The following is a 9,435-nucleotide window of genomic DNA, read 5'->3' as shown; positions in this document are numbered from 1 at the left end:
GCCTGTGTGTGTGGTTCTCAGGACAGGGCCCGGCTCGCATCCCATGGAGACCGCGCTGGGCGGGACGGCCCACACGCGGGGGAGGGGGGAGGGGGCCTGCAGGCTCGCTGGTCTAGAAGCTTCTGGGCTCCGACACCCGCCCTCGGCGCGGCCTTCCTGCCCCCCACGAAGACCCCCAGCCCCGCTCCGGTCCCCGCCAAGGCCAGGCCGTGGGGCTGCCGGGCTCCCCCTCCCGCTGTCCGTCTCGCAGCTTTGGTTCCCCCTGTAAACCCACAGGTAACGTCCAGCGGCGTCGTGAGGTTCAGGTGACATTTTATTGGTGGGAATTCTCTAAAAAACGAGACCCCGGAGGCAGCGCGTCCCGCAGCCCACGTCGCCGGCGGGTTCCTGGGGGCGAGGCCGGGCCCCACGCACCGCTGCGCGCAGCACCAAGACGGGCCGGACCCGATGGGCCTCGGGCTGGTTCCCCGCGCCCGTTCTAGCCCCCCGCCCACGGCTCCTCCGGCGGGGCGGGCCCAGTCCCTTCGCCCCGAGGCTTTGGGTGTTCCAGGCGCTGGCTCTGCGCCCTCGTCCGGCCTAGGGGCCTCCCTTCAGGGTGTCCTTGGCCTGGAAGACGAAGTGTTTTGTCTGAACGCGTTGTCCCAAGTCAGACGTGGCTCCAAAGCACCACCGGGGAAACGCCGCCTTCCCGCGAGTGCCTCACAGAGAAGGGGGCCCGGCTGCACGCGGCGGGGCTGGGCCGCGGGGTGTGGGGCGGCACCACGGGGCTCACAAGGCGCTTTCACACACCCCGCCACGCTCCCCACCTGCCGGCACACGGGCTCGTGGCGGCGGGGTCGCGCGGGCAGGGTCGGCCTGCAGCGTCGGCAGCACCAGCCTGTGCCAGGGTGGGTGTGAGGCCAGTCAGGCCCCGGGTCTCACTACGCGGGAGAGGGAGGGAGGCCAGCGGGACACTCCCCGAGGCGGGGAGGGCGCGGGGCCGGGAGGGGGCGCGTCCACCTACCGCGGCGGCGAAGCAGCGCCGCAGGGCCTCGAACTCCTGCGCGCAGAGGTCCTTCCTCAGGCGGCCGCCCGGGGCCGTGGACGCCTGCACGCAGCGGCCGTAGGCGGCGGCCTGGGGACGGGTGGCGCGGGACAGGGTCGCCTCGGCCTCGGGGCCCGTGGGTCCCGGCGCAGCCCCCGCCCGCCCCCCCCCAGCCAGCGCCCCGCCCCCCGCCCCGTCCCGCAGGTGCTGCCCCGACCCACGGCTCCTCACCTCAGCCCCACAGGCCGCCAGGCGCTCGGGGAAGGCGCGGAGGCGGCATCGCACGCGCCCCCACACCGCTCCGTTCCCCGACATGAGCACCTCTTCCTGGTACCTGTGGGCGCCGCCATTTTGGGTCCGTCCCCTTCCGGGAAACCACCCCTTGATAGGTTGACGCTTCCGTCCATCACCTTTCTTCTGCTTTCTAATAGGTCAGGTTTCAGCCCTCGCCTCTGTCTCTCCGGAACCGCGGTCTCCAGGAACTCTATAATTGGCTGGTAGGCTGTCTGTCATTGACCTGGGACTTCGGATTGGCTAAGGCTCAACTTGTTGACCTAAGTCCGCCTCAGGGCCCGCCCCACGCGAGCGATTGGCCAACGGGCCAGACCCGCGCGGTGATTGGAGGGGCTGGGGTCGGGGCAGGGCCGGAAGGTGACCTGCATCATGGCCGCCGCGCCGCTGCTGCGAGACCGGCTGAGCTTCCTGCACCGGGTGAGTGCGGGGGGGCCCGACCCCGCTGCGCGCCGCCTCCCCCGCCTCGCCCTGGGCCACAGCCATCCGCCTCCCGGCCGGGGTCCCCGCGCCCCGGCCCCTCCCGGGCTCCGCGCCCCCCCGCCGGCCCCCCTCCCTCGCCCCCTGGTGTCGGCGGTGGGTGCACACAGCCTGGCGTGACAGTCGGGCACGTGTGACACTAGGCAGCTGCCTTCGCGCTGTGGAGTGCGGTCCGCGCTGTCCCGAGTGTCCCCGAGGCCTTGTGCCGCCTCCCGGCGAGGCGCGTTGGGAACGGGGTTCCGGTGCCCACCCCGCGCTGGGGAGGCAGCGCGTCACGTGCGCTCGTTTGGCTGCGCTGACACATCGACACGGCGCGGGCAGCGCTTCTCCTGCGGCTCACCCCGTGGGCTGTTCCCTGAAGTCCCGCCGTGGGTGCGTCCGGCTTGGGGGCCGTGCCACGCTGCCCATCTGCTCCGGGACGACGGACCGCGCCCGCCCTCCGCTGGGAAAGGGCTCCCCTCTGCTCTCGGCTTTGCCAGTCGATACGCAGGTGTGAAAGGGGCCCTTGCCCGGCTGTCAGCGGAGAGGCCTGGGGGCTGTCCCTGCCCGACCTGAGCAGAAGGGCGCCTCGCCAGGTCTCCCGCCAGCCGCCTGTGGGACCATCGCTGTCCCCTCGGTCCCTCACCGGGCAGCGCGCCAACAACGAGATGCGTGGAAGCCGGTGCCCCCAGGAGCCCCTCGGGGATGGCTGGCCCCTCTGGTGGCCCCGTGGGCTCCCCCGTGCACCACCCACTCATGGCGGGGCTCTCACTGCCTTTCAGCTCCCGATCCTCCTGAAGGGAACGTCCGACGACGACGTGCCGTGTCCGGGCTACCTGTACGAGGAGATCGCCAGTATCCTCCCCGTGTCCCCGCGCAGGGCCCTGGGCGTCCGCCCTGCGCGTCCAGGGCCCTTTCACCAGAGCAACGAGGTGTGGGCGGGGCCTGGGAGCCCCGGAGGCCCCAGGTGCCCGATGCTCCTGAAACCCGGGCCTGGGGGGTCCCTGCAGGGAGGGCACCCTAAGAGGTTCGGGGACAGTGAGGCCCCGGTCAGCTCGCTCCTTCCCTAACCCGAGCGCCTTCCAGAAATCTCCCACGAGTCGCTGGGCAGCAGCCAGTGCCTCCTGGAGTACCTGCTGAACCGTCTACACAGCGGCTCTGGCCGCGTGAAGCTCAAGGTGAGGCCGGGAGCGGCCGCAGACCCTGGGGGTCAGGTCAGGGCCTGAGCTCTCACCGTGGGTGGTGAGGCGGGAGGGGCGGGAGGCAGCCGGGGGTGCCCCTGGCCTTGGCCCTGCCCCACGTGACCGTCCCCCCAGGTGCTGAAGATCATGCTGCACCTGTGTGGCCACGGCTCCTCCTCCTTCCTGCTCATCCTCAAGCGCAACCCAGCCTTCATCCAGGAAGCGGCAGGTACCAGCCCGGGCGGCCTCCACCCCCGGACCCCCCTCACCCTTGCTCTCTGGGCCCTCTGCCCCCAGCATCTGCTTCCTCCACCTGTGGGGTCCTCGTCTCCAGCGTCCGTGCCGCCGGGCCCGCGGCCGCACTCGTGCTAATTAACGACTGTTCCTGTCGGTGCCCTGCTAGGACGGACTGTCCGCTGCCTGTCCCAGTGCCCGGCAGGCACACTCGGTGCTCGGCCAGCGCACAGCTCCGGCCCAGCCACAGGCTCCTCCTCCCCAGCGCACAGCTCCGGCCCAGCCACAGGCTCCTCCTCCCCAGCGCACAGCTCCGGCCCAGCCACAGGCTCCTCCTCCCCAGGGCAGTTCGGGGGCCGAGGCCGAGGCCGGCAGCATAGGAAGCCTTGGGGGGCGGGGAGCGGGGGAGGGACCTCTGAGGCTTCCCCAGCCGGGCCTGGCCTGGCCTGGCCTGGCCTGATCCGGCGCCAGGTGGGTCTGGGTGGAGCCCACCCTCACCACCCCTCACCCCCCAGCTGGGGTGGTTGTGCGTCTCCCTAACAAGGACTGTGGGCACGTGGCCTGAGATCTTCCCCTCAGTGGGTGGGAGTCCTGGCCCAGGTCAGTCTCGGGGTGCACCGCCCCCAGATCCCTGTGGGCCCTGAAGGAGTCTTTGGAAGGGCCTGCCTTTCAGGCAAGAACCACCTCACCAGGCCGCCCCCAGAGGGCAGCACCAGACGGGCCGAGCTGCTCTTGGCTCCCATGTGCTTGTGGGAGACCCTCAGCTACCACGGCCTGTGGGCACCCCCATCCCCGTTGCCACTGTGGCCTGTGTGCTCTGCGCTCGGCCCCCAGGGTGATGGTGCCGAGAGGTTTGTGTGGGGCTGTCGCCCTCGGGGACGGGGATATGGTGGTGCTGGGATGGGAGGGACCCTCGGCGAGGACGGCGAGCTCACAGCAGGGAGAGCCGGCGCCTGGCGGCGGCGGGTCCGGGTTGGGGCGGGGCCTTTGGGTTTCACCCTAAAGTCCCTGGGCATCGCTGAAGGGTTTGAACTGGACAAGAACCCGTTCCTGTCACCTCGGGAGGGGGAGCGGGTTGAGGGGGCGCTTAGGTGGCAGGTGAGGAGCGCAGGGGGAGGCGGTGGAGGCCTTGCTGTGGTGGGTGGGGAGGGCCGAGGGGCCGCGGGGGCGTCTCTGTGAGCCGCGTGGGCGGGCGGCGGGCCCTGACGGGGAGCGGGCCTTCGCCAGGCTCCAGGGTGCAGGAGCGACTTTGACCTGGAAATGAAGTCACACGGGGGCTGGAGGTCAGACCTGTTTGAGAAACTCACCTGGTCGGGGCTGGGCAGGACGTGCGCTCACCCGCCGCGGGGTCCAGCCCGGGGTCTGGGGCAGCGCCCGCTCAGCCCGCCCTCCTGCCCTGCAGGGTTCACGGGGCCCCCGGACCCTCTCCATGGGAACAGCTTGTACCAGAAGGTGCGGGCGGCCGCCCAGGTGAGCCCGGGACCAGCTCCCCGGGGACCCAGCGGCTCCCTGCTGGGTGGCCCTCGGGGGGGGGGCGGGGGCACAGTCGGATGTGTGGCTACACTGAGCGCCCTCACTCCTGTCTAGGACTTGGGGAGCACCTTGTTCTCGGACACCCTGTCCCCTCCTCCCCCCTCCCAGCCTCCCAGGGCCCTGCCTCCCGCAGGTACGCAGCCTTGTCCAGCCCGTCACGGGGTTCCCCTGGGGTGGGGCCCAGGGGCCTCCTCTCCAAGTATCAGGGTGACTCGGGTCCCCCCGCAGGCATGGGCTCCCAGTCCCGGCCCCAGAGCGCCCTCCAGGGCTTCGGCTACAGCAAGGAGCCCGGTCCCACGGGTGAGTGCTGCCTGGGCTCTGGGCGTGGGCGGGGCGGCCGGGACGGGGACTCGGGGCAGGAAGGGCCGGTGCCGACAAATGGGCACGCAGACGCGGCGTGGGCGGGAGGTCGCAGGGGGCACAGGAGCGCGGGGCTCAGCTGAGTCCGGCCGCTGTGCTGCCCGGTGGTCACAGCTCGGCCTCTGAGGCTCGGTCCCTGGAGGGGGAGGGCCGCGGGGCCGGCGCCATCTCCCGTTGCTCTGCAGGTTCCACGGGGGGCGCCTTCCTCACCACCCTCCAGAAGGCCGCAGAGGCGGTGGCCAGCGCCGTGCGCCCTGGGCCCGGCGGCCCCGGCTCCCAGGGGCCCCAGCTGCAGGGGGACGCCTACCAGCCTGCTGTGACGCCTTGCGCCAGCCATGGCCACCTCGCCCCTGGAGCCCTCCCGGGTGCCCGAGGTATCGGGTCTGACTCTCCCCGTCCGCGGGCTCCTTCCTCCACCTGCGGGGCTGAGCGGAGCCGGGCTCCAGCTGAGGGAGGCGAGGGGAGGGCAGCCCGTCCCACCTGACACTGCGTGGCTCCGCCAGCCACCAAGGCCACCCGCGCCCCCTGGTGGCTTCACACAGGCGGTGCTGCCCGGCGTGGGCTCAGTGGGTGGGCGGGGCTGGCTGAGGCCGAGGCCCCAGCTCCCAGGTGCAGGCCCAGACGTGGGCTTGGCCAGAAGCCCTTTCATCCCCGCGCGGCGGGTGGCCCTGTGCCCTTGTGCCCCGTCTGGGTGGCTCTGCCCGACGGCCCTCAGCAAGGGCTGGCCTCTGGCCCATGCGTCCGGGGGCTGGGCAGTGGCACACGTTGACTGAAGAAACGTGCTGTGAGACGGGAGGGGGGTGTCCCCGAGTGATGAGGGTCTCCCTGACCTGAGCCCCAGGCCGGTGTGTCCCCCCTACCTCTGTGTGAGGGAGCACCCTGTCCACATTTTGGGGCGCCCTCTCGGGTCCCCTAGGTCCCCCAGTCTTGGGGTCCCCGGGAGGTGGGTGTGAGGCCAGTCAGGCCCCGGGTCTCAACCGAGATCTCCTTTCTTCCAGCCGCGAGACACCAGCCGGGACAGGCGGGCGGGGGCTGGGACGAGCAGGACAGCAGCCCCGGCTCTCAGGGTTCTTGCCAGGAGAACGGCCGGGGCAGGGCCTCGGGCTCGGGCACCTGGTCGGGCAGTGACAGCCCCTCGGGGGCCAGCGGGGCGCCCAGCGAGCAGGCTGAGAGGTGAGCCAGCCTCGGCCCCTCCGGGCATTCACTGTCGGGGTCCCGCCCAGTGGGGCGTGGTCTGGAAGGGCCCGGCCCTTTGCATACCCGCTGTGCCCCTGCAGGGTGGAGGCCATGGCCCTGAGCGACTGCCAGCAGGAGCTGAGCCTGGTCCAGACGGTGACACAGGGGCCACACCCCTCCCTGAGCCCAGAGGAGGCTCAGCGCTTCATCAAAGAGTGAGCCCCTGACCAAGGCTCCCCCCGCCCCCGTCCCCTCCCTCCCCGCTCCCCCCTGAGGGCAGGGCCTGGCCGCCTGCCTGCCCACCTGTCCTGCCCGGTGCCCCTCCCGCAGGTGTGGGCTGCTCAACTGCGAGGCGGTGCTGGAGCTGCTGACCCGCCGCCTGGGCAGGCCCGGCGAGCATGCGCAGATGGTGAGGAGGGGTGGGCGGGCGGGCGGGCGCGGTGACCCCCTTCCTGGGTCTGCCTGGGAGAGGGGTGGGGGGTGAGCACAGGGGGCAGTGGGGCTGCCAGGAGGTCCTGGGGACTCGGCCTTCTGGGTGGAGCCTGCTGACCCCCTCCCGTGTCCACAGAGAGCCCTGGGTGCCATCGCCGCCCTGGGGTGCACGGACCTGCTCTCCCAGGAGCACATGCTGCTCCTCGCCCGGCCGTGCCTGCAGGAGCTCAGCGCCGGCAGCCCCGGGCCCGTGACCAGCAAGGCCACCAAGGTGGGCAGCGCCGGGCCCAGAGGAGTGGGTGCGGGGACCCCCATCCCTCCGGTCCTTTCCAGACAGGCCCCCTCTTCCCTGCCGCTTGCTGCCCTGGACAGGCCGTGCCCTGGAACAGCTCGGGGCCTCCCTGTCCTTGCTCACCCGCCTTACTGCCCAGCAGCTCTGCCCTGTGGGTGGCTTCCTCTCCCCCGTGGTTCAGCTCATGTGCCGCCTCCTGTAGGAAGCCCTCCTTGTTTGCTCGGGTGGGTCTATTCCCCTTTCTCCACCTCGTGTCACAGCTCACGGGTCTGTGATCGGCTCCCCAATGGGCAGCCCCTCCCTGCTAGCGCCGAACTGGGAGGCCGCCTGGGCTCTCACTGGCCCCCCCACCCCCCCTCAGCCGGGCCCGCACCTCCCCTGCCTGTTGGCATCCCTCCACTTCGTCCCGCTTCCTCCGTGGCCATTGGAAATTCAGACCCTTAGTCTCCGGTCCCTGAATTGTCCTTCATCCAAGCGTCGGCGAGGCTGCGCTGGCTGAAGGCACGCTGTTCCCCGGGCGCCTCTGCCTGTGCCGCGGTCATGCGGCGGGTCCGACGGCAGGGAAGCTGTTCACGAGGCAGCAGAGGGGAGGTCGCAGGCGTCCGGCACCTGGTGTGCCTGGTGTGTCAGCAGCTCGAGGCCCGGCAGCCCTCCAGGGTGGGAAGGCAGCGCAGAGACTGCTCGCAGAGGACCGACCTGGAGCCGCTCCGCCTGCCCTGGGCAGCGCTGGAGGAAGGCACAGAGGGCGGTGTGCCCTCCAGGGCCCCCAGGACCCCTGGGCCCTCACCAGGTCTCTTCCTCCCGCGCCCAGATCCTGAGGCATTTAGAAGCCTCCTGCCGACAGCAGGCCGCTGCCCGGAAGCCACTGGCCGAGCCCCGCCCCGCCGCCCCGCGTGTGGGTCCGGCTGACCTGCTGACGGACGCTGTGCCTCTCGCCGAGGGCCCCGAGTTCCTCCAGCCTCTGAGTTCAGCCCTGCCCTCCCCCAGGGGCCCTGCAGCCCCTCCCGCCCTGGGTGGGCGCCCCATCCCAGCCCTCGGGGGCACCAGGAAGGCCGAGCCCAGACTAGCAGGTTCCAGAGACCAGGAGGCCAGACCCGAGCAGGGCCGGTCGGGCTCGGACGCTCTAAATGGAGGACCGGCATCGGGCCCAGGCCCCAGCGGCTGCCTGAGGGGCCCGGGGGCCAGCAGCGGCCACACGTCCTTGTTTGCTGGCATGGAGCTGGTGGCCTGCCCCCGCCTGGTGGAGGCTGGGACTGGTGCCCAGGAGCCCCCACAGCCCCCGTGGACCTTGTCACACAGGGTGGCAGCCCCAGAGCCTCCTGGCTCAGAGCCGTCGGCTTTCGCCTTCTTGAACTCATGACCCGGCTGACTGCGCACGGTCCCCTCCGCCCTCAGCCCGGCTCTGCGTCGGCCTCTCCCTCACCCTGAGGCCTCAGTGCGGGGAGCAGCCCAGCCAGGTGAGCACGGCGTGGACAAGCCGTCCAGGAATGAGCAGGAGCCACGAGCTCGCCAGAACCACGTGGAGGCGGGGAGCAGCTGGCAGGACTCGTGGAGTGGGTGGGGTGCAGAGCCCCCCAGTGTCTGCAGGCCCAGGGGCTGAGCTCCTGCCTCACCGCCATCTGGTCTGGCGACCTGAGCACTGTTTGTCCGCGGCAGAGGGGCCCCGCGGTCTCCCTGGAGGGCGGGGAAGGAGGGGGGCTGGTGATTGAGCTCGGAGGCCAGACGCTGTCGAGCTGTCTCATGGGGGACGTGTCCGGAGGGGCCAGGTGCAGACAGCCCGGCCACCCTGGGCTGCCTCGGTGCTCCCCCTCCTCCCAGAGGCTGGCTCTCCGGCCTGGGACTCCTGTGGCGCAGGGAGGCGGGCGGCAGGGCCTCGGGTCCCTTGGAGCCTCACCTGCCTTGCTCTCGGAAAGAAGTTTGTGTGGATTTGAACCGCTGCTTGGATCTCTGTTTGAGCTCAGAGCCCTCCCTCTGCAGGAGGCCATGGGCAGCCACACCCCGGGCCCTGCCTGGGGCCAGCCCCCCGTGTGACCGCGGGCGCCCTCTGCCGTGGCTGCTTCCTGCAGAGTGTGCAGGGCGGCCTCGGGGAGCTTCCTAAATAAACCGGTCGTCTCACTGAGTGCTTTTCTTTCTTGCGCGCGCGCGCGCGCGTGTGTGTGTGTGCGCGTGCGTGCGTGTGTGTGTGTGCGCGTGCGTGTGTGTGTGTGTGTGCGCGTGCGTGTGTGTGTGTGTGTGTGCGCGCGTACGCACGCTTTAATGCAATAGCCTTACTAAGGGGCACACTCTGAGGACTTCTCAAGTTAGGGACAGCCATTATTTCTTTCTTTCTTTCTTTTTTTTTTTACAGAGAGGAAGGGAGAGGGATAGAGAGGAGTTAGAAACATTGATGAGAGAGAAACATCGACCAGCTGCCTCCTGCACAACCCCTACCGGGGATGTGCCCGCAACCAAGG

General features: G+C 70.9%; 2 protein-coding genes across 2 annotated transcripts; one reads left to right on the top strand and one right to left on the bottom strand.

Annotated features, from left to right (window-relative positions):
- Nucleotides 1-295: 295 nt before the first annotated feature.
- NDUFAF8 (NADH:ubiquinone oxidoreductase complex assembly factor 8) lies at nucleotides 296-1,388 on the bottom strand. Its single transcript, XM_028130438.2, has 3 exons — nucleotides 1,256-1,388; nucleotides 1,004-1,114; nucleotides 296-606 (listed from the first exon to the last, which is right to left on the bottom strand). The coding sequence occupies exons 1-3, from the start codon at nucleotides 1,337-1,339 to the stop codon at nucleotides 577-579; spliced, it is 225 nt and encodes a 74-aa protein (XP_027986239.1). The 5' UTR covers nucleotides 1,340-1,388; the 3' UTR covers nucleotides 296-576.
- A 265-nt stretch (nucleotides 1,389-1,653) lies between these two features.
- Nucleotides 1,654-9,101, top strand: TEPSIN (TEPSIN adaptor related protein complex 4 accessory protein). Its single transcript, XM_008154993.3, has 13 exons — nucleotides 1,654-1,735; nucleotides 2,557-2,629; nucleotides 2,861-2,952; nucleotides 3,091-3,184; nucleotides 4,592-4,659; nucleotides 4,777-4,855; nucleotides 4,951-5,022; nucleotides 5,268-5,456; nucleotides 6,081-6,255; nucleotides 6,360-6,473; nucleotides 6,589-6,667; nucleotides 6,827-6,961; nucleotides 7,794-9,101. Exons 1-13 carry the CDS (start codon nucleotides 1,688-1,690, stop codon nucleotides 8,340-8,342), a joined length of 1,767 nt encoding a protein of 588 aa, XP_008153215.2. The 5' UTR covers nucleotides 1,654-1,687; the 3' UTR covers nucleotides 8,343-9,101.
- The last annotated feature ends 334 nt before the right edge of the window (nucleotides 9,102-9,435 follow it).

This window comes from Eptesicus fuscus, chromosome 20 (assembly GCF_027574615.1).
Source record: "Eptesicus fuscus isolate TK198812 chromosome 20, DD_ASM_mEF_20220401, whole genome shotgun sequence".
In the NCBI taxonomy this organism is placed as follows: Eukaryota; Metazoa; Chordata; class Mammalia; order Chiroptera; family Vespertilionidae; genus Eptesicus; species Eptesicus fuscus.
Note: the sequence above shows the minus strand (reverse complement) of the source record. Positions and strands in the feature narration are given on the sequence as shown.

Excerpts from the sequence above, each read along its gene's own strand:
- TEPSIN (XM_008154993.3), top strand. The coding sequence starts at position 1,688 with ATGGCCGCCGCGCCGCTGCTGCGAGACCGGCTGAGCTTCCTGCACCGG. Across the intron at positions 1,736-2,556 it reads GGCTGAGCTTCCTGCACCGG|CTCCCGATCCTCCTGAAGGG; the intron begins GTGAGTGCGGGG and ends ACTGCCTTTCAG. Across the intron at positions 2,630-2,860 it reads CCTGTACGAGGAGATCGCCA|AAATCTCCCACGAGTCGCTG; the intron begins GTATCCTCCCCG and ends AGCGCCTTCCAG.
- NDUFAF8 (XM_028130438.2), bottom strand. The coding sequence starts at position 1,339 with ATGTCGGGGAACGGAGCGGTGTGGGGGCGCGTGCGATGCCGCCTCCGC. Across the intron at positions 1,115-1,255 it reads TGGCGGCCTGTGGGGCTGAG|GCCGCCGCCTACGGCCGCTG; the intron begins GTGAGGAGCCGT and ends ACCCGTCCCCAG. Across the intron at positions 607-1,003 it reads GGCGCTGCTTCGCCGCCGCG|GCCAAGGACACCCTGAAGGG; the intron begins GTAGGTGGACGC and ends TTCGTCTTCCAG.